Here is a 23,218-nt window from a genome sequence, read left to right as displayed (position 1 = left end):
TAATCGTAGTAAGATGCAGCACAGAAGGAGGCTATTCGGCCCACCGTGCCTGTGCTGGCTGTTTGGTAGAGCTGTCCAATTAGTCCCAGTCCCCTGCTCTTTCCCCATAGCCCAGTAAATTTTTTCCCTTCAAGTATTTATCCAATTACCTTATGAAAGTTATTATTGAATCTGTTTCCATCACCCTTTCAGGCAGTGCATTCTAGATCATAACAACTCACTGCGTAAAAAAAAAATTGCTTCCTCATGTTGCCTCTGGTTCTTTTGCCAATCACCTTAAATCTGTACCCTCTGGTTACTGACCCTTCTGCTACTCGAAACGGTTTCTCCTTATTTACTCTATCAAAACCGTGCATGATTTTGAACACCTCTATCAAATCTCATCTTAACCTTCTCTGTTCTAAGGAGAACAACTCCAGCTTCTCCAGTCTCTCCATATAACTGAAGTCCCTCATCTGTGGTACCATTCTAGTAAAACTCTTCTGCATCCTCTCTAAGGCCTTCACGTCCTTTCTAAAGTGTGGTGCCCAGAATTAAACACAATACTCAGCTGAGGCCTAACCAGTGTTTTATAAAGGTTTAGTATAACTTTCCTGCTTTTGTACTCTATGCCTCTATTGACAAATTGTAAACAATTTTACAACACCAAGTTATAGTCCAGCAATTTTATTTTAAATTCACAAGCTTTCGGAGATTTCCTCCTTCCTCAGGCAAATGTTTCAAGAGCTCCTTGACAAAGCCCAGGATCCCATCTGCCTTTTTAACAGCCTTTTCAACTTGTCCTGCCACCTTCAAAGATTTGTGTACATACACCCCCAGGTCTCTCTGTCCTGCACCCCCTTTAAAATTGTACCATTTAGTTTATATTTCCCCACCTCATTCTTCCTACCAAAATGTATCACTTCACACTTTTCTGCGTTAAATTTCATCTGCAATGTGTCTGCCCATTTCACCAGTCTGTCTATGTCCTCCTGAAGTCTGTTACTGATAATGAGACATCTTCAGTCTGCACTGTGTGTTCACAATTGAATTGAGTCTCCTAATTCTTTTTAGACGTCTGTTTTCTGAAAGGAATGTTGTTCAGGAAAGAGGAGAGGCAGTGAATGTAGCAGTTAATCTGTGAGTGAGATGATATGTGGGGAAAAGGTGCTTTGTCAATGATCTCTGAATGTTATGTTTGTTGTGCTAATATTATCAATGCAGTATCGGAGCTTCCCATCCTGGAGAGACGGAACTGGCTGATACATTTGCATTACATCAGGAAGGACTATGAGACCTGCAAGGTGAGCCTGTATCTACTTAACTGAACAGGAACCCCGCTGCTCCAGACACAGGCTCATGCATACACTTGTTCAAATGTTCAAACCTTCCAGCCTGAGGAAAATTTTACAAGGGTGAAAACTCAGCCAAGTGCTCAAGACACAAGGTGTGACCAAACTTGCAGGAAATTGAAGGGTTACTTTAGGCCCACACATTCCTTCATATATTCTGTTTCATGCAAAATATATCAGTGAACTTAAGTATGAGATAGGTGTACGTATGTTAAAAATACGGGTGATTATTCAGAAATGACAGCGCAATCCTTAAAACAAGGCTGAGTCGGATGATCTGTCTGCTTCGTGCGAATTGCTATAAACCTCTCTGTTTTCACCAGGGGCAGAGTTGAAAATTAAAATGTTAGCTGGCATTCCCTTCTTGTGTTTACCATGTTATCTGTCAGTGGCGGTTTATGACAAATTTACGCTCAAGACTGCCAGCTCATCCAGGGAATTTCAGCCTCCCTGGCTCGCCATTTTTCGGTTCGTGGCCTGTGTTGTTGAAACAGACACTGGAATACCAGGAATAATTTTATTACTGTGATATTAACTATGCAGCAATATAAATAGCTAAAACTATTAACAATGTTTTTAAACACTTTACTTCTACCTGGGCTTCCCTTTATGTCATACTATCTGTTCTTCCCCATTTTCTCCATCATATTCTTTTACTTTATTTTTACCTAATATCTCTTCCTTATACCTTTAATCTAGTCACATTTAATGACGGAAATTTCAGTGCAGAAGAAGGCCACTCAGTCCGTCATGACTGTGCTGGATGGTCTTGGGCGTGCGCTGCGATAGGGTCTCGGCCACACCGTGGGGTAGGGGGTGTTAATTTTAGCCTAACCTGTCAGGGAAACCGACGGGATTGGATCAGATGCCTGTTTTACCCCATCCCCCCCCCCCCACCAAAGTCAATGGAAAGTAAAGTCGGGCGGGATGTAATTCGGGTGGCTGATCTGATCCCGTCCATTTCAAACTGGGCGGGTTAGGTTAAAATTACTTCCAGGGTCTCGGCCACTCATTGGCATAGTGCATGTTCATTGCCAGTCTAATGCTGCTCACTCCTGGTGATGATTGGAACAGAGACTTCAAAGTGACCTAATTGAAGTTTTCAAGATGATGAAGGAAATTGAGAAATTAATCCTGGGAAATTGCTCATTGTGGTGAAGGGTTCAGAAAGCGGGGCTCACAAGGTAAAGGTAGCAAAGGAAGCTGGGTGGAAGTCTTTCCTCTAAAGGGTTATCAAGTTGTGGAATAAGTTACCAAGAAAGGACATTGAAGTGGTCAATACAAATGGGTTCAAGAGATAATTAGGCGTGTTGCTGGAGAGGGAAGGGATTTGGGGATCTGGTGAGAAGGTGAGATTGAAAGCTATGGTGAGACAGTGGGTCGGAGGGATATGGTGAGACGGTGGGTTGGTGGGATTGGGGAATATGGTGAGTCGGTGGGATTGGGGGATATGGTGAGACGGTGGGTCAGTGGGATTGGGGGATATGGTGAGACGGTGGGTCAGTGGGATTGGGGGATATGGTGAGACGGTGGGTCAGTGGGATTAGGGAATATGGTGAGACGGTGAGTCAGTGGGATTGGGGGATATGGTGAGATTGGGGGATATGGTGAGACGGTGGGTCGGTGGGATTGGGGGATATGGTGAGACGATGGGTCAGTGGGATTGGAGGATATGGTGAGATGGTGGGTCAGTGGGATTGGAGGATATGGTGAGTTGGTGGGATTGAGGGATATGGTGAGAAGGTGGGATTGGGGGATATGGTGAGACAGTGGGATTGGGGGATATGGTGAGAAGGTGGAATGGGGGATATGGTGAGACGGTGGGTCAGTGGGATTGGAGGATATGGTGAGTTGGTGGGATTAGGGGATATGGTGAGAAGGTGAGTCAGTGGGATTGGGGGATATGATGAGAAGGTAGTGTGATCCATGAAAGCTTGATGAACTTGTCGGGCTGAATGAGCTCTTGCTGTTTTCTAAGAGTACTTTTATTCTCGTGATGTTCTTTCTCCATTGTGCTATCCTGCGCAAGGAAAGTGTTTCCACAGTTGAGCCAGTGCTGTCTGCTAGTGGGACGACTTTGCCATGCTCCTGGAATAGTGCACACCCATGCACCATGGGATATTGTGCTAGGAAAGCATCAACAATGGCTGTGAATTGTTTTTCAGGCGATAATCAAAGAGCAGCTGCAGGAGACCCAGGGGATGTGTGAATACGCTGTCTATGTTCAAGGTGAGACGGCAAACAGTTTTCAAAGCAATGCTGGGGATCCCTCGGAATACTTTTAAATTGTATAAAGTTAATGGTAATCAAAGGAGGGGGGAAATGTTGAGGGGGAATGAGAGGAAAGAAAACATTGAGAGTTGAGTACCGCAGTTAGAAGCCGACAGCAAGTTAATCTCTCCCCACGTGATTTTTCTTTTATTACTACAATAACAATATTCAGGAATGATTTCATTTTTTTAAAATTTTGCTTTCGGATGTGGGTGATGCTGGCAAGGCCACATTTATTTCCCATCTCTGTACAGCTGACTTGCTCAGCCACTTCAGAGAGCATTAAGAGTGACCTACATGGTGTGGACTGGAGTCATCTGTAGGCCAAACTGGGTGGGGACAGCAGGTTATCGTCCCTGAAAGATATTAGTGAACCATTTGAGTTTTTACGCCAACTAAGCAGCTTTCATGGTCATTTTTTCTGGTGCCAGCCTACAAATGACCAGATTTATTGAACCTGCTGTACATTGCTGGTGCAGTAGCAGACCACTACACTGCTGTACCCACTGTTAGAGAAAGTGGTTCTTATTGTTTTCAAGTGATTATTCTTGATTCAACTCGAAGATCAGACTGATTCTTTGGCCATTGATAAAACCAAGGCACAATATGGCCACTTGGTCATTTTGAGTCTGGTGTGATGTGCTGTTGGGTATTCATCCCTGCATTTACAAACAACCCAGCGATCCTGCTGGCTGCCAATACGTGCATGTAAATTCTGATGTGGATTTGCAAAATGATGTCTTGACTTTGTTTCAGCTCTGATATTCCGTTTGGAAGGAAAGATTCAGGAGTCTCTTGAGCTCTTTCAGACATGTGCAATCCTAAACCCTCAGAATGTAGACAATCTCAAACAGGTGGCTAGATCACTGTAAGTATTCAAGAGTCTGTGTGAGAAACCAGATGATTCAGACCACAGGTACATCCATTAAAAAACGTGTCTGGTCTGTAAGTAACAGATGGGTAGAAACTAACTACTGTCCTGCCTATCGTATAAACCTTACTCGCTGGCTTCCCAAGTTCCATCCTACTAGTTAAACAGCAACTTGTTCAAAACTCTTCCACCCACATCCTACCCCGCACTCCTGCTCCCCATCACACCACCTTCCACTTGCTCTGTATTGCTAACACATTTAATTGAAAATTCTTGCCCTTTTGTATGGATCCTTTGATGGCCTTGCCCCCTCCCAGCATCTGCAACTTCCAACAGCCCTACGAGCCAGTGTATGTCCTTTGCCCCTCTGACTCCTATGTATCCCCTTGTCCCATTTCTCTCCCCGACCTAACACACCTTCAGTAACAAAACCTTCAGCACTTTGGCCCCACACTCTGCTTAAAACCATTCACCTTGCTGCCTCTCTCCTCTTCAACCTTTGACCATGGTGTCAATCCCCTAACTCTTCTCCTATCACTGCTTGGCATCAATTTTTGCCTCTGTGGGGTTGCTTTAGGATATTTTAATACATTAAAGCTGCTGTAGGAATGCAAGTTTGCTACTGTACAAACCCTGTTGGCAATGAGATGTGTCTTGCCCATTCCCAATGGAAGATAATTTCTGAATATTCTGCTTTCTCGTTAGGTTTTTGCTTGGGAAGCACAAGGCAGCAATTGAAGTTTACAGTGAAGCTGCTAAATTAAATGGAAAGGATTGGGTAGGTTACATCAGCAAAATGGTTTCAAATTACTTGTGGAAAAAACCTGATGTATTCATGATGAGTAAGCACCCCTAAATGACACATTACTATATTGGTCCTAACCTGGAATGGATTAATTTAGCTATTTGAATGGAAATGATTATTGTGAATGATGATAGATCTTGTGTTCCAAATTATTAAACTGTAAAAGAAAGCTTTTTGCCTTCATTTTTTTCTGTGTAGCTTTACCTCTGTTCTAATTGCATTCATTTAGGAGATCAGCCACAATCTGGGTGTCTGCTTCATGTACTTGAAGAATTTTGAGAAGGTAACTGGACATTATTCATACAACGCTTTAAAGTTTTTTTTATGGACGATATTTGTTGTGAATCTTATTGGGTTCCTCAGGGTGAGGGGTTCAAGTGCAAGGAGTGGATATTTTCTCTGAAGTACTAAACGATTTTGGAAGAAGTCAAAATGATGGTATTCAAGTAAAGTTGATCAACAGTTCAAACATGTTGCTGTATTTCGGGCACCCCATGTCATCATCAAACTCTCCCAGCGTAGACACAGCACAGGTCATATACGGAGTAAAGCTGTCTCTGCACTGTCCCATCAAACACTCCCAGGGCAAGTACAGCACGGGTTAGATACAGAGTAGAGCTCCCTCTACACTGTCCCATCAAACACTCACAGGGCAGGTACAGCACGGGTTAGATACAGAGTAAAGCTCCCTCTACACTGTCCCATCAAACACTCCCAGGGCAGGTACAGCACGGTTTAGATACAGAGTAAAGCTCCCTCTACACTGTCCCATCATACACTCTCAGGGCAGGTACAGTATGGTTTAGATACAGAGTAAAGCTCCCTCTACACTGTCCCATCAAACACTCCCAGGGCAGCACGGTTTAGATACAGAGTAAAGCTCCCACTACACTGTCCCATCAAACACTCTCAGGGCAGGTACAGCATGGTTTAGATACAGAGTAAAGCTCCCTCTATACTGCCCCATCAAACACTCTCAGGGCAGCACGGTTTAGATACAGAGTAAAGCTCCCACTACACTGTCCCATCAAACACTCTCAGGGCAGGTACAGCATGGTTTAGATACAGAGTAAAGCTCCCTCTATACTGCCCCATCAAACACTCTCAGGGCAGCACGGTTTAGATACAGAGTAAAGCTCCCACTACACTGTCCCATCAAACACTCTCAGGGCAGGTACAGCATGGTTTAGATACAGAGTAAAGCTCCCTCTATACTGCCCCATCAAACACTCTCAGGGCAGGTACAGCACGGGTTAGATAAGGAGTAAAGCTCCCTTTGCATTAACTTGGTTTGTATTACCTTTAGTTTAAACGGTTGAGGGCTGACCTAATCAAGGTGTTTAAAATGATAAAGGAATTCGATAAGTGAGATAGAGAGAAACTATTTCCTCTGGTGGGGGAATCCAGAACAAGGGTATAATAAAATTAGAGCTAGGCCATTTAGGAGGGAAATCAGGGGGTACTTTTTCACACAAAGGGTGGTGGAATTCTGGAACCCTCTCCTCCAAAAGGCTGTGGATGCTGGGGGTCAATTAGAGCTTTCACGACTGAGATTGATAGATTTTTGTTGGGTAAGGGTATCAAGGGATCTGGAGCAAAGGAGGGTAAATTGTGTTGAAATACTTATCAGTCCTGATCTAACAGATTGGTGGAACAGGCTCTAGGGGCTTAATGGCCTCCTCCTGTTGCTATGTTCCTAGTGCCCAGATGATTTCTCTTTTTCTCTCTCACCGCCTCCCTCCCTCCCGCCCCAACAACAACTTGCCTTTATATAGCATCTTTAACATCGTAAAACATCCCAAGGCGCTATATAAATATATCAAGCTGGCACCGGGCCCGCAGGTGGAAACCCAGACAAACTATAATGATAAGTTCCCGTGCATCATTAGCTGTATGTTCAGCGTGTCTTGCCCTGTGTAACTTTGTTGGTATTTGACTCAGACTGACAGTGCTGCCCGTCTGTATGAATAGCTGATAGTGACTGCATGGGTCACACTGGAACCGCAGTGTGGGGGCAGTGATGTTTAGGTTTGTCAGTTTAATCCTAGTCTAGGAATTCATTTTTCCAGGGATAATTAACGGGAAAGCTCTAAAATCTGACGGCTTATTTAAAGAGAAGGTACTTTAGACTGAGTTAACTTATGGACTACACTGCCACCTAGAGCAAGGATAGGAACTGGACAGCTTCCGTCATCGCCATGTAATAGAGACGCACAGGCTTTACCTCCAGGACGGGACGGCGATGAGTGGTCTGAGCTCGACCCGAACGGGAGGCTGAGCTAGAAAAGCTGCTGCTTTTACATTCTTAATATCTTGGGTATTGGATTACAGCCAAGCCAGCACTGTATATTGTATAACCAGCCGGTGTGTCACAGATGGAGGGTCCCCACAGAATCCGTGTTCAGTACTGGATAGGAAAATGAATAGTGATAATGAGTTTTTTCCCTTTGGGCCAATATACTAATGATGTGGCAAGGAAGGATGCTCAGTCTAGTTATTGGGGATCTAATTATATTGTTAGATTAGTAGAGGATAAATCAGAGGATGTTATCCTAAAACTATGGTGTGTATACACAGCGGAACTTGAGCACTGATTTCAGTTTTGATCACCAATGCATAAGTGGAATATTTAAGCCATGGATGTGGTGCATAGAGGCTCATCCCGACATCAAAGGAACAAGTTACGATTAAGGCTGGAGGATTTGTGCCTCTTTGCTGTTGAATATGTTAGGCGTTGGCATGCTAGTATTCCAGAGCCTGATTTCAGAGCTGAAGGCAGTGCCTCTCTTAACCCAAATAATTGAACCCAGACTGTACCAGAGTTGCTGTGACAACTTGTGTTTACTTCCCAGGCCAAGGATCAACTGAACTGTGCTTTACAAAACAGCAAGCACGACCTGACCTTCATTGTGCTTGGCAAACTGCACCTGCTGGAGGGCAATACTGAAAAAGCTATTGAAACTTATAAGAAGGCAGTAGAGTGAGTATTGTACCTTACTCTTTTACAAAGTTAAATAAAAGTGCAGGGAGTACTGAACGCTGTGTGATGAATATTTAGAGAAGGACCATTAGCCACACAATCACTTACATTTATTCAGTGCGTTTTACGTAAAGAAACGTCCCAAAGCGCTTTGCAGTGGGAGCAGTGGACACTGAGCAGTAATTGGGGGAGATGCTCAACGAGATGACCCAAGGCGCAGTCACAGGAGTAGGTTTTGAGGAGGTCCTGAGGATTTGGAGAGAAGCAGCAAGACGGAGAGGTTTGGGAGAGAATTCAGGAGTACAAAGTGTGGTGGCTAAAGGCTGTTTACCGATTTGTGTGGCGGGGGGTACAGTGAGGGGGAGTCGGAAGAATCAGTAATCTGTGTTTTACTAAAACCACCAAATCACTTGGAGAGAAATTGAATTTGTCCTGGAGCATCACTTGGGGGAAAGCCAGTAAAATAACCAAAGTACTGAAGCAGAATCCTTAACATCGCCATTTGTTTCCTTCTTGTAGGTTTTCTCCTGAAAATGCCGAGCTCCTGACTACTCTGGGGTTACTGTACCTGCAGGTAATGTTACAGCCTGTGTCACAAACGGGGCCGTGTAATGGGGATGGCCGGTTCCAACTCTCTTTATCTCCTGTAACTAACCATTCTAAAGGGATACATTATCATTAAGGCTACTGGTTTGTGTTTTTCATAGAACTATGGATGGAATCGCAGAATATAATCCCCAAAACACTGGGGAAAATCCCAGAATCCAAGTAATAATAATGGAATTTGACTTATTCATCACCATACATGCCCCTGGTTATCAGGACTCGGTGTGTTTACATACGGAGCTGACAATGTGTGTCCTCTCCCAGTGTGTTTACACACGGAGCTGACAATGTGTGTCCTCTCCCAGTGTGTTTACACATGGAGCTCGCAGTGTGTGTCCTCTCCCAGTGTGTTTACACACGGAGCTCGCAGTGTGTGTCCTCTCCCAATGTGTTTACACACAGAGCTCGCAGTGTGTGTCCTCTCCCAATGTGTTTACACACAGAGCTCGCAGTGTGTGTCCTCTCCCAGTGTGTTTACACACGGAGCTCGCAGTGTGTGTCCTCTCCCAGTAGTTTTACACATGGAGCTTGCAAAGTGTGTCCCCTCCCAGTGGTTTTACACATGGAGCTTGCAAAGTGTGTCCTCTCCCAGTGGGTTTAAACACGGAGCCCTCTTCTCACTCTGGTTGTGAATGATTTTGCTGCTCTTATAAATCTCCTATTTGATGCTGGCTTTGTTCTGATGATGTCAGTTGTCTCTTCGCTATTCTGCACAGGCCCAGTGCGAGCTGGGTCCTGGGATCACATTGTTTGTTTATACATAATAAGATTAAGACTTTCTGTAAGAATGGGAACCAACAATGCCATGTGTTTCTGGCTTTCAGCTCGGAGTATACCAGAAAGCCTTTGAGCATCTAGGAAACGCACTTACCTACAACCCCAACAATTACAAGGTACTAACCATAACCTGTTTGGATAGAACATGCTGTGAAACTTCATAAGATTTAATCAATTAACAGACTCCAATTTAATTATTCAAAAGACATATTTGCTTAACTGATTTGTGTTCAACATTCCTTATCCTAATAAGCAGAAATCTGCACATGGAATACCTTGCTGTGTGGCTGTACAGAATTTCTGCTTATTCAGCAGGGTAAGGGTTGGTCACTGTATAACTGTGGAGTTGTTATCATTATGTAACTGTGCAGAGTTGCAGTTTATTCAGCAGGGTAAGGGTTATCATTTCCTGTTTGATCAGGATGGTTAAGGCTCTAATGTACAATAAATTTGTGGCGTTAGGTTCTCGATCTGTTGTATCGCTTGGAGGTGCGTACAGACATGATTCTAGGCCCATTTTCATTGTTGTGTTCTGATTTTCCGGTTGTTTTACTCAGGCTGTCCTGGCTGCGGGCAGTATGATGCAAACTCACAGTGACTTTGATGTTGCGCTGAGCAAGTACAGAATAGCAGCACATGCCATTCCCGAGAGCCCGCCCCTGTGGAACAACATTGGAATGTGCTTCTTTGGCAAGAAGAAATATGTAGCAGTGAGTATAAAGGGTAATGCCCAAAGTTAGTGTGTAGCTCTCAGAATTAGTGAACTATAAACATCTGGCTTTTGTGAAACTGTTTGCCCCTGTCTGTAACTGAGAGCAGTGATCCTGTTAACTAAATCTCCTGCTGATGGCGGTCATGTAGTTGGGCCTTTCTGTCTCCTGATAGATTCAGATCTGTCTGTTGTCTCCTGGATCCACATTACGTGACCAAGGTGCACCCGGCAGTTAGACAGAGTCACTCCTTACTGGTCACAAGTACACATGCCGCAACTGTCCTCACTACCTGCCGTCGGCTTGCAGGAGGTATACTTCCCTATTGGAATCTGGCAAATGAACAGGAAGTGCCTCAGGTTAACATCAGCAGAGTGGGTACTCAGTACAGAGTCTAGCTCTTGGCACCCAGCTTACTGTCACGTGCCTCTCCATAGTGGGAGCTTCCTCACAGCAAAGGGACCCGCATATTTATCAGTCCTGGGGCGACTGAACTGTACTGGTATTCTCAGCAAAAACCAAGAGAACACAGTCTAGCCGGCCTTATCCCTCCTGAAAAGCCAGACATTCATAATCGGGAGAATCGGTTGTGCCAGGGGCAGGCCTGGAATATAACTGACTTTAAACAGTAGCAACTACTGTGCTTAGAGGAAGAATATTAATGGTACTGCAGTGAAAATACAGTAACTGCTTTATTACTGACCTGTTCAATCAACATTCATACTGGAAAGGAACAAGTATGAGAGTGGAGGGCATAGGATGCCTTAATCACCAGTGTGCAGAGCTCAATGTAGCTGCTGAACTTATGCACCAGTGTTAAGCTCTTACAGGGCAAGTACAGCATGGGTTAGATACAGAGTAAAACTCCATTTACTCTGTCCCATCAAACACTCCCAGGGCAGGTACAGCATGAGTTAGATACAGAGTAAAGCTCCCTCTACATTGCCCCATCAAACACTCCCAGGATAGGTACAGCATGGGTTAGATACCGAATAAAGGTCCCTTTATACTCTGTTAGTGAGGGTCCCTTGGTGGCACCCTCTTCTGCACCAGTGTGACATTTCTCATTTGCTCTCACGAGTTATCCTGTAGCCTCTCTGTGAGATTGCCAATTTAGTGCCAAAATTAGAGACCAACTAGGAACTGAGATGGTACTGCCGAAACTCACTTCATGTAGGACATTGGCAGCCAGTTGACAGAGATGATCCTCATCCCATCAGTCTGGACTGGATTGGAATGCAGGTCCCAGCGGTCAATAACCAGTGTCCATTGCAATCCCCTCTTCCTCCATCCTCCCCCTGGATTTTTTATCCTTGTATAGTACTCAATTCAGAAACTATTTTGGTCATTGTTACAATACAATTAATGATTGGAACCATAAAGCATCTCTGAAATGATAAACCTTCACATTGTAACTGAATGTCTGTTTTGCTGTTTACGTTCCTCCAGGCTATCAGCTGTTTGAAGCGAGCCAACTACCTGGCTCCCTTTGATTGGAAGATTCTGTATAACCTGGGCTTGGTGCATCTTACAATGCAGCAATACGCATCAGCATTCCACTTCCTGAGCGCTGCCATCAACATACAGCCGAAGATGGGCGAGTTATACATGCTGCTGGCTGGTGAGTGTGGACACCAGTCCAGTGAACTGACAGCGTTTGATCAAACACGGCCATCGGCTCTTCCCAACATTCACACCTTCAACCAGAGAATGAGCACACCAACACTGAAGCTATGGAGACCTGGCTGTCTCACCACACGCTCCCCCCTCCCCTCCTCTCCTGGAAGCATTGGCTTCTTGCGGGGAATGATCCCATGGGCACAGAATACTACCTGCTCCTTTACCCAAGGGCCCACTCGTGTATGTGTGTGTGTGTGTGTGTGTTGTCAGTCGGTCAGCAGGCTATCCTACTACTGTTGCATCACAAGCAAATTCGACCGTGTGCTTAAGGTCCCATCATGGCCATCATGGGCTGCTGGGCAACAATTCGAGTAGAACCATTGCCGGATTTATCTTTTCCTCCTAATCCAGGGTCACGTGGCCATTTGTAGCACACTTACCCAGTTGTGATCAGCTAACTTTGCACAGCCTGCAGATCGAACCTTGTGCTCTCTGGCAACCCCCCCCCCCCCCCCCCCGGGGGAGGAGCACCAGATAGATTTATGAAACCCCCTATCACTGAGCTGCACTGTAACAGTAATCAGTTGCACCCTAGGGAAGATCTAAACCCCTCACACCTTAAGCTCACCGTGAGGATCCAGACAGGCATTTCAGCTCTGACCATTCAACTGAATATCCAGGTGTGTAGTCTTGCCTCAGGTGATTGAGTTTCCACATCCGATTGCTGAGTTGATGTGCGACAGGGTAGAGTTCCATTTTGCAATCTTGCTGCTGAATTCAGTGAGAATGGAGTAGATCAGTTCTCAATGAGCGTACTGGTACCCAGTCCTAACTCAGACTGGATTGGGTTAGTACATGACTTGATACCTGGCCCAGAATGGATTGGTTGACTTTCCGACTGTGCACTCTGGGATCCTATACTGAACCAGAACAGAATGAACTGGATTCTGGTTTTGTTATCCATGTCACAATCCTAACCCAGAGTGGACTGGTGGGGGTTAAAAAGAAAATCCTCAAACATAGAAATCTAAAACAACAAAAAGGCCAGGAAGTGCTGGAAATAAACCCTGGGTCAGGCAGCACCTGAGAAAGAGAAACAGGGTAGAGAATGGATTGGGCACCACTGCAATCTGATCCCCCTCAGTCGGAGATCGTGAATTGTTGGTTCAGTGGTCTCCAATAGTCCCACAACCCCTAGAACCCAAGAACCAGTACTGTAATAAACTGGACATTGAGTATACTGTGATACTCCTGATTTTATATTTCCTAGAGTCTAATGATGCTGGGTTTAAGTAGTTGCTATCCAGACCAGGGAGAAAGTCATTGAATCTTCGGAGACTGTTGCAATTATTTAAACCATTAATTAGAAATAAACTTTGAGACTGATGTTTTCTAAATGTGTGCGAATCAATAAACGCCAATGCTGCGTTATTTGTGACAGTCCCAGTGTGACGCTGCTGGGGTGAGGCACAACAGTATCTGTATCAGAGAACGGGAAATGTGATGTGCTTACAATAACCATCACCCTGCGTTTATACAGCCCCCTTTAACAGAGAAAAACATCCAAAGGCACTTCACAGAGGAGTTAAAATGGACACCGAGCGTAAGTGAAGAGGTATGAGAGAAGACCAAATGCATGGAGAAATGGGTAGGTTTTCAGAAGATGTGTGAAGATGGAGAGAGAGGGGTTTGAGGAAGGGGTTGCAGAGAGTAGGGCCCAGGTGACTCGGAACTCTGACCCTGATGGTGGAGCGGACAGAAGCGATGCACAGGTCAGAGTTAGAGGAATAAAAGGCTTGGGACGGAGCAGAAGGGTGGAGGAGGTCACAGCTTGGGTGGGGTGAACTCATGGAGGGAAAGGCCATCCTTGTGAATACTATGATTCTATTAAGTTCACTTCTTGCTGTTACAGTGGCGTTAACAAACCTGGAGGATCCTGACAACGCAAAGAGATCCTATGAGCAAGCAGTGAGCTTTGACCAGTGAGTATAAGTGGGGCACATGGTGATGAATATTAAAGATTCAGTGACAATTGGTGTGGATCCTGTGTGAAATGTTCTGCCAAAGTGCTGAAGACAAGACTTCCTTTCTGTGCCATGGTTATTGGATCGGAGGTGGCCTTTCTGCGATTTGTGAACAGTATTTTCTCCTTTCCTTTCCAGAGCACTAACACAGATTTTATTTGATGATTCTGCTCCAGGCTGGGGTCAGGACTCCATCCTCTGGCAACAGATGGGGCTTCTACTCTTATCTTGTGTTTTGCTGTTCACAGGGGATGAACAAACCAGTTTTTCTCCACGTTGCTTTCGCTAGTTTCCCATATACACTGTTGTTGGCACAGTAATGTGAAGCTAATGGGCTGCTTTTACCTCAGTGAAGTGGGCTTTTTCTTCAGCCAATCTTCTCCCCTTGTCTCCTAAGGGCACTGACTCTTAATAGAGTACGGGTTCCAAAGGAATCGGCTACCCGCCACGACCTCACCCCCAAGTGGCTATTCTTCCTGAGGTGAGTGTTGGCAGACTATTGAACCATGCAGGGCATCACGGCTGAGCCTGACCCTGTCCTCACTTGACATGCACTTTTCAGCCGGGGGCACTCATTGCTGATCATGAGAGGGAATCCCCCCTCCCCTAACTCACAGGGACTGAGGCTAACTGTGGACCCCTGCAGCTCTGACTGTGAGACTGGGAATCAAGCCTGGCACCTTCTGGAGTGTACAGCTCACTTACATACTGCCTTTCCCAGCTGTGTCATTGGGGCTGAGCCAGGTTTTGTAAGGTTAATGCAAATACCTTTTATTCACCATTTTAATATCTGTTCTCCTCTCTAAAATGGATGCCTTTTTACATTGAGCTTTCACATCGACCCTGATGAGAAGCAGTGTAGTCTTTTGCTGGGAAAGTCAACCTCTCTTTCTTCTGCAGGTCAAACCCACTGGTAAACTTAAACTATTCCGTATTACTGTACAACCAAGGGGACAAAAAGGGAGCTCTGCATCAGTATCAGGAGATGGAGAAGAAGGTCAACAAACTGAAGGACAGCAGTAGCTCGGTGGAGTTCGATCCAGAGGTACTTCAACAATGTCCTATGCTTTATAAATGACACAAGTGTTATCAGCTTATTGCAAGTCAAATCATAAAACCCAACCCCTTGGTAGACTGAACCTACCCAAGCACTGCCACAGGAGAGCCATTAGTGTTAGAACAAAAAGATGTTTTTATATATTAACTTTATTGGAACTGTATTGCACTTCTCTAACTCATGCAGATATTCATTTTGTGTGACATTTTTAAATGTGTATAAAGGTAATTTTATGAATTTGTGCTCCCATTGGGAAGCCTCACCCCTCCTGTCACCTCCCCCGTCCGGGAGCCTGTCAGGAGCAGCACTCCTCGTGATTTTCATTCCAGTAATGTGCAGTTTCATAGAATGACCCCTTCAATCCAGTGCTGAATGTTACCCGGTAGAATCTGAGAGATGAAGCTGAGTGACTGATGCCTCCTTCCGTTGCTCCTAGCTGATAGACATGGCTCAGAAGATTGGAGCAGCCCTTCAGGTCGGGGAGAATCTGGTCTGGACAAAACCAGCAAAGGATTCCAAAGCAAGACAGCGTCCAATGCCATCCAGCAAATTCACCACAAACCAGCAACCCCTGGGCTCGAACCAGGCTCTGGGCCAGGCTATGTCGTCAGCTGCAGGGTACAGCAAGACCATGCAACTCTCTGCAGGTAAGAAGCAGCTCAGTGAACTCTGAACTCCGAGGAACAGTTACTGCTCATACAAAGCTGTATTTGGGGAAATAGTGATAGTTTCTTAACAGTAACAAGTTGTTACATATTTCTTTCAAATACAGAATGCCCTAGTCATTTATGGCTCTTAGTTCTGATAGTCCAAGTGAATAATGACAAGTTTCCTGAGTGTAATTGCATGCATTTAAATATAAATGTTTGTGTGTTGGCTCATGCTTACACAAGTAAACAGCAAGAAACTGTTATCTTTACCGTATAAAATCTAGTTATCTGTAGTGGAGCAACAGATGCAGTGCTACAATTAACCTCAGTGCCCCTGGTCTAGGAAAGGGAAAAATCAGCAAGGGTTTCTGCTTTTGCTCGCTGTTCAGTGATCTGCTTTCTGGAAAGTTCACGTGATATGGATCTGATGCTTTCCACTGTCAAATAGCCTGTCAGCCCTCATTGTCTGGCCTCAGACATGAAGAACGGCAACTGGAGGACTGCCTGTGGAACTGTGCCCCATCAAGAGTCAATGCTTTCAGCAGGGAAAGGGAGAAAATTGCAGGGGAATGCCTTCTATAATCCCTCTAGTATAGGTGTGAATTAGTAGAGTAGCAGTGAGAGTTCCCGCAAGTCCTGAGACTGAAGCCATCAATACTCTGAGTAGGAAGTTGTTTTTTGGGGAACATTTTCAAGCACTTGCCCTTCCCCTGCAGGTATCTTGAATCAAACCTACAAGATATTTCTAATTCAAAAGCAGTCTCTGCTTTTAAAATAGTGGAAAAAATGGATCTGACCGCCAGTGATGCAACAGATGCTGTTGCAGGTGAACCATCAAGGTTTACAGCACAGGAGGAGGCCATTTGACCCATCACATCTGTTCTGGTTTGTTACTAGAGCAATCCAAAATTAATCCTACTGCCCCACTCTATCCTACACCAAGATCTTTCTCTGCTACAAATATTTATCCAATTTTCCCACAAAAGATGCGACGGGCTCCGACTGAACACTCCTTGTGGCAAAGCATCCCATACTCCAACAATCCTCTGTAAGGACTTTTCTCCCAACCTCTCTCCTCACTCTGTGATGATTTTAAATTGATTACCTCTCGTCACTGACTCCCCAACCAGAGGGAATAGTCTTTCCCTATCAAAACCCTTCATAATTTTAAAAACCTCTTCTTAGCCGTCTCTGCGCCAGTGGGAATAGTCCCAGTATCTTAAGTCTCTCCTCATAACTATAGTTTCCCGTCCCTGCATCATCCTGGTGAATTTACACCATATGCTCTCTATGGCTTAGCCCAAAACTACGCACAGTTCTCTAAGTGTGGCCTAACCAATGTTTTGTAATCTTGTACTCTACGACACAATCTACCTGCAGTTACTCTTTCAGGAAATTATGAATTTGAAGTCTTGAATCTCTCTGTTCATCCGTACCTTTCAGAGTCCATTGTGTATATTCCTATTGTGCGTGTGTGTGTTGTGACAACCCTTGTTTCCAATGCAGTTTTTCTTGAATTGGTCAGTCTATCTCCTTTTGTCTCTGTTGTTTATGGATCAGTCCATGTGTTTCAAACATGGCTGTTCTCACGAGTTAATGTTTCTCTGTAAACCTGTATTTGATTTACCTGCCGGGCTCTCTCTCTCTTTTGTACCAGGTGCTGTTGCCCTGACGGTGAACTAACTGCTAATTGTTCTCACTGCAGGTGGATGCCCGACCCGAGTGCAGAAACCTCCCTCGTTACCCTTGGAACCAGAGCTGAGTCCGGATTCAGGCACCGAGGACCTGAACAGAAAGCGAGACCCCAGATAGGGCAGGACTTCAGTTACCTGCAGTCAAATCCCTAGAATAGGTCATTAAGCTCAATTTTAAAAAATACAGCGCTACCCTAAGCTCATCTGTCTCTTAGATGCAGTCTTTGTGATCTGTGCTGTTTGTACAATGGGGAAAGTACCTTTTGTCATCTGAGTAAAGACTGCTGTGTCTCGAATATCCACACTCTCAGCAGGGTTGAGTTTTAAAAAAAACACACATGCTGGAAATCTGAAATAAAAATGCAAGTCACGTAGCACATGAACGAGAAAGATTGGTCCCACCCAGAACTCTAACCTTGCATAAGACAGTGGGGCAGAAAATCTGAGGGATGCAGCAATGGTGGGCACCACCTCTGTGGGTTAGTGGGAGGGTACCTACTAAGCATAGGCCTAGCTGGGGCTCCTCCAGTAACCACCTGCCCCAAGGACACAGAATTTTCTTCTTTGGTCCTCCGGGAGCAGTGGGCTCTTTCTCCTCTATCCCCCCTTCCTTAAAGTATCCCCCCTTCCTTAAAGTACCCCCCTGGCCTCTTGAGCAAGGGGGCCAATTTTTGTTTTAAAAATAATCAGCAGTCTTTGGGGTGTTCAGGCTGCCTTCCTGGCCTGGACAGACAGAGGTTCTGCCCCCTTACAGGGCAACCAGCACACTGCAGGAAATGGCCAAGTATTGGTGCAACCAAGCCGCTGTCACTTTCCTGGGGTTTCCATCAGTCTCACCTGATTTATGGCAGGAGAGCGGTGGAACCCCCGGGGTTTCAGGGCCACTGTCTAACCTCCTTGTGGGTGGGTGAGTGAGTGAGAGTGATAGAAGGGGAGTTCCAATTCGTGGTCAGTGCTGTTAGCTGATCTCGGCCGGGAGTGCAGGGATGCTACAATTGGTCCCTGGGCCAGGGGATGTTAAAAGCACCTGGGTTATTATTTTTTATTGGTAACCAGCAACTTTTACCAGAAAATGTGTGTGTAGATGTTGGGTGACTAAAGGATTGGACACAGCTGGTTGAATAACCTGCCTGCCTTTGCCATCTAAACTCACACGTGGAGAATGATCACTTGGGCAAGTTATCGAAGGTTCATGGAACCGAACCCCAGGGAGGAGTCAGAAATACAGAATACCTGGGGGTGGGGGAAGAGGGAGCAATGAGGGCACCCTACCTTTCCTCTTTCATGTACTAGCTGACCAGCTGTGTAGTGGTAGCATATTGTCACATTTCATACACAATTGCATTGAATATTGTAGAGGTTGGGATTTCTGTTAGCAACCCATAAAAGCATCTCAGTAAACTGAAGTATATTTGTACAAAGGCTGCATTATCCACCCACTGTCAGATAAGACTTTCCATCTCCTGCTCAGAGGTTGCAATAGTACAGTAAAGGGGCTAGTTCTGGCAGTGTAGTAATGCAATTGCCTTCATATCTTGGGATCAGTTGTGTTTGTACAGCTTTAATTTTCAACATAATGAAAGGGCTATTGTGAGGAAAGTTGTCATTTTCTCTTGGAAGATTGCAACTCTGCAGTGGTGACATGTATTTTTAAGTGGAATCATACAATGTTACACCACGAGGTGGCCATTACTCTTTGCCTTTGTCCTCTATACCCGTATTTCTCAGCTGCCACAATCTCTATGTTTTAAATGCAAGTTGTTGTTATGGGACAGTTTCATCCAAAAAATGCAATCAACAACAACTTGTATTTATATAGCACCTTGTATTCATATAATGTCCCAAGGCACTTCAGAGGAGCATTATCAAACAAAATTTGACACCGAGCCACATAAGGAGATATTAGGACAGGTGACCAAAAGCTTGGTCAAAATGGTAGGTGTTTTAAGGAGACGTCTTAAAGAAGAGCGAGGTGGGGAGGGAATTCCAGAGCTTAGGGCCTAGGCAGCTGAAGGCACGGCCGCCAATGGTGGAGCGATTAAAATCGGGGATGTTTAAGAGACCAGAATTGGAGGAACGCAGCAATCTCGGAGGAGGTTACAGAGATAGCGAGGGGGAGGCCATGGAGGGATTTGAACACATATCTGAGAATTTTAAATTCTCAGGAAAAGCACCAAGTCCCGTTGAGAGATTCACACATCAACAGGGCCCATCTGTGTCTGGTGCTCTTTGACCCCAGTAAGTTGCAGCTCTTGGCATCAGCAGCATTCCTCACACTACCCTTGTGCCCAGGAAAATGTTTTTGGGGTAGAATTCCCGCAGGGGTTCCATGATCGTCTGCCGTGGCTTCACCGGAAACTCTGGAGAAACGGCTGTTGACACTACTTCTCCGGGATTTCCAATATCTTCTGCTGAAGTTCCACCGGGAGATCGAAACAACCCCTCCCCCGCACCGTGGAAGTTCCAGGCACTTGTGATTTTAAATAAGTTTATTTTTGTTCATAAGTTTTTGAGACAGTCTTTACAATTTTATTTTTGTAAAGTATAATGTTTAAGTCGGACAAATTTTTAGGTTCCGAATCAGGGAGCCCATCCTGACCAGATGTAATTTGACATTCTTTGAAAACAAATTATCTAACATTACAAAACGAGAGATGAGGACCAGAGATAAGGACCAGATATTTGGATCTGGTTTAATGGATACAAGTTTCTTCATAAATATTTCCTAAAATTAAAAATGTTGCCTCTGTAATGTTATTTTCCTCTAATTGTTCCCTTCTTGTATCAGATTGTCACACACTCGCTGTCTATTACCAATCGCCCCTTCGACTGAGCAACAGGAGTTGCTATTCTCACAAATGAAATAGAAATGAATATTTTAACACAGAACAGCCATGGTAGCAATGGATTTACATGGCAGGTCTGTGTCAGTGTATGTAACTCATATCTATTACTCTACATGTGTTACACTTTCCCATAGTCTGAACAGCACACACAAAATCTCTAGAAGACCTGGTCCTCCGCATAGGCTGTGACGTGCAGTGTTGAACAAACAGATGAAATGTTGAAGTTGAACCCTATGTCCCTAGGACTCTCCTCAATTTAACAAATGCATTTAACTTTCACTACAGCGCAGAAAGAGCGCTGGAGACTTGGGGCTAAAAAAAATCTCTTAATTCTGCTCGGCTGGGACTAAAAGGCTGGAATATTGAACACTATTCTTGTCTTTAGTGTGAAACCCAAGTGGTCCTGGGTGAGCTGCAGTGGTTTCTCAACGGGTTTGTTGCATTGCCGTCTGGTCTCTGCATTACGGCCAGAAATATGGAAAGTGTTTCCTGAGGATACGTGCGTTTCAGTCAGCACTAACGCATTGTGAAGTAGCTAACCCAGGGACGTTCATCTGGAGAAAACAGCAAGATTTTGGATTTCAATGCTTGTTTGTTTTCTGTGGTTTTTTCCCCTTCCTTGAAAGCCACCACATTCGTTGCCATAGATGGTTGTGGGAGAGACAGTGGCATGTGGATTTACAACACTGGCCTTCACCTTCAAGACCTGGGCTCAAATCCAGCCTCAGTGGGTAGGATGAGCATCTCCTCTCTTTGCTGCCTTTAAGTGTCCTTAATGAATTGAGTTAGGGCTGCCTCAATCCAGTTCCTTGTGGGCAGGGGCCTACAGCACAAAGCTTGCATTCAATTTTTCTCTTCCCCCTCCACAATTATCTCCCTTATTAGGGTACATTTCTACAGGTGCCAGCAACCCTGATACCTCACTCAGTGGCCATCCTGTGAACAAGTATTGGCAGGTATTCCCCATGGAGGGTATCAAATTGGCATCTGATCCTGTCCACTTGCACTTTTCAGCAAACAAGCTCTGGATAGTGATTAGGTGCAGGAACCCAGGCATACTTTTTCCTTCACCCTAATCCAGGGTACCAAGATCAATTCTAGTGCCCCAACTGAGATATAAGCTAACTGAGCAGAAAGGGAATTGAACCTGGTGACTTTGGACCACACAATGTGTTGCAATTATATATTAAGTCATCAGAGGAACTAACTGGCATTAAGTTGGTTTTTGGTTTTACATTACACGGCTAGTGTAGACCATGAATAAAAGTCTACATTCACACACCTACTGGTTGAATACAAAATGTATTGGAATTCCAATATTACATTAGAACATGAAGTTTAAAAAAAGCCACAGAGTATTCTACTAGCAAAGTTCTTTGTACATAAACTACAGTAGTTTGCATCGTTTCTACATCATGATTAATAAACAATTTGCATCTTCAGCATCCTTGGAAAACAAAAAGCTGCTTTTGCTAATGAGGACACTACAGATACACTAGAGGTTTTCCCAAGTTTAAACACAGGCCATAAGAAAATGGTTCTTTGTAAAAGGTGAAAAAAGTGCAAAACAGATCTTACTGCCTACAACGGGGTGGGGGGGGGGGGGTGATTTCTAAATCTTCACAATAGCTTTGTTCAGTTATATTCATTACAATAAATTTCCTTAAACAGTTATATTAACATTCATGGAGATGTACATAGGAAGCAATATTCACAAACAAAGTAAAACCAAGACTGTAGAAGCAATTACAATGATGTTATGGGGAGGGGGGAATAAGAGAAGGAAAAGAGTTTCCTGTAATTGGAACTCACTCTACATGAATTAACAAGGTCAACTAATCAGAACCCAATTTACAGGGTTGAACTAAGAGTCATGTAATTGAACCCACTCAACCGGGTCCATTGAAGGTACAGTAAACTCAACCCATTTACTGGATTGTATGGATCCAGTAACCTGAACCCACTCATTCAACAAGATTCAACGAGGGCTGGGAAATTGAACCCGTTCATCAAGGGTCCAATGATCGGAACCCATTCTATAGGGTTTAATGCTGGCTATGTAATTGGATCCCATTTGACAGGGCTTAATAAAGACCGTGTAATTGAAACCCATTCGATAAGGATTTCTGCAGGTTGTGTAATTGGAACCCGTTCTATAGGGTTTACTTAGCTTTTTTCTTTTGGCTAAATGATTTTCCAATAGAACACGTAAAGATATTCTTCATATAAAATGTCAACCGCTGCACACATTTGTTTAAATCAATGTGCTTTGAGTCATGCTAAGCCTCTTGAGTTATTTGTGGATAGGTCTTGCCAGTTCCTTCTCCCTAATTGTGCTTTAATCAGCTAACTTGCCAAGTCCAGCAGGAATATTCTGAAGTTTGCTAAAAGATCACAGTGATGAACGCAGATAACTTGGCAGTTTTACCAGAAGGTTGCAGAGTAGAGTCTCTATGCCACAGCATTGTGTGATGCGGAGGAAGCAAGAAATAGCCACATTATTAGTTGATGCATCTCACGCCAGCTTATGGTGAGGCAGTCAAATGTCACATCTGGATACCAAAGTAACAATTCAACATTCTTTTTATAACATCAGAAAACGTAAACACGCAGTAAATAGACGATATCGAATGTCGAACACTATACCGGTGCCTCCAGTACATTTCCAAACCAGCAGAGGTCCGTCAGAGCTGAGAGTCGTCAGATTCCATGGCGTTAATTGGATTATACGATATCCACAAGTCACTGGACTGAAATCGTGACAACGGCAGTTTCCACGAGACTTAACACATCACATTATGTTGTATCCGACCCTCTGGGTGTCTTTTGTACATACTCCTTGCAGACCTGCTCTGGTTTCAGTTTGTGAATTTGATGGTATTCTGACTGCATCTATGCTGTAGTGATAACATTCAGATCCTTCATTAACCCTTTGAGATGCGCCATCTCTTCAGTCAGTTCGTCTGGTCCATAATT

General features: G+C 44.5%; 2 protein-coding genes across 8 annotated transcripts in view; one reads left to right on the top strand and one right to left on the bottom strand.

The window, feature by feature from the left end:
- The window catches only part of bbs4 (Bardet-Biedl syndrome 4), a 25,113-nt gene extending 4,979 nt beyond the window's left edge, over positions 1-20,134 (top strand). The window contains exons 4-17 of the mRNA XM_067973440.1: positions 1,204-1,283; positions 3,497-3,560; positions 4,359-4,470; positions 5,179-5,251; positions 5,508-5,561; positions 8,131-8,258; positions 8,778-8,832; positions 9,689-9,757; positions 10,199-10,351; positions 11,801-11,972; positions 13,884-13,953; positions 14,896-15,040; positions 15,489-15,699; positions 17,408-20,134. Of these exons, the coding sequence (XP_067829541.1) occupies positions 1,204-1,283; positions 3,497-3,560; positions 4,359-4,470; positions 5,179-5,251; positions 5,508-5,561; positions 8,131-8,258; positions 8,778-8,832; positions 9,689-9,757; positions 10,199-10,351; positions 11,801-11,972; positions 13,884-13,953; positions 14,896-15,040; positions 15,489-15,699; positions 17,408-17,514 (1,493 nt within the window). The 3' untranslated portion in view covers positions 17,515-20,134. The remainder of the gene's footprint in view (positions 1-1,203; positions 1,284-3,496; positions 3,561-4,358; positions 4,471-5,178; positions 5,252-5,507; positions 5,562-8,130; positions 8,259-8,777; positions 8,833-9,688; positions 9,758-10,198; positions 10,352-11,800; positions 11,973-13,883; positions 13,954-14,895; positions 15,041-15,488; positions 15,700-17,407) is intronic.
- LOC137304745 (neogenin-like) overlaps positions 19,868-23,218 on the bottom strand; it is a 140,949-nt gene continuing 137,598 nt past the window's right edge. For all 7 annotated transcript variants that reach the window (XM_067973439.1, XM_067973434.1, XM_067973433.1 and 4 more), the window contains one exon: positions 19,868-23,218. In XM_067973439.1, the coding sequence (XP_067829540.1) occupies positions 23,193-23,218 (26 nt within the window). In that variant the 3' untranslated portion in view covers positions 19,868-23,192.

This window comes from Heptranchias perlo, chromosome 38 (assembly GCF_035084215.1).
Source record: "Heptranchias perlo isolate sHepPer1 chromosome 38, sHepPer1.hap1, whole genome shotgun sequence".
In the NCBI taxonomy this organism is placed as follows: Eukaryota; Metazoa; Chordata; class Chondrichthyes; order Hexanchiformes; family Hexanchidae; genus Heptranchias; species Heptranchias perlo.
Note: the sequence above shows the minus strand (reverse complement) of the source record. Positions and strands in the feature narration are given on the sequence as shown.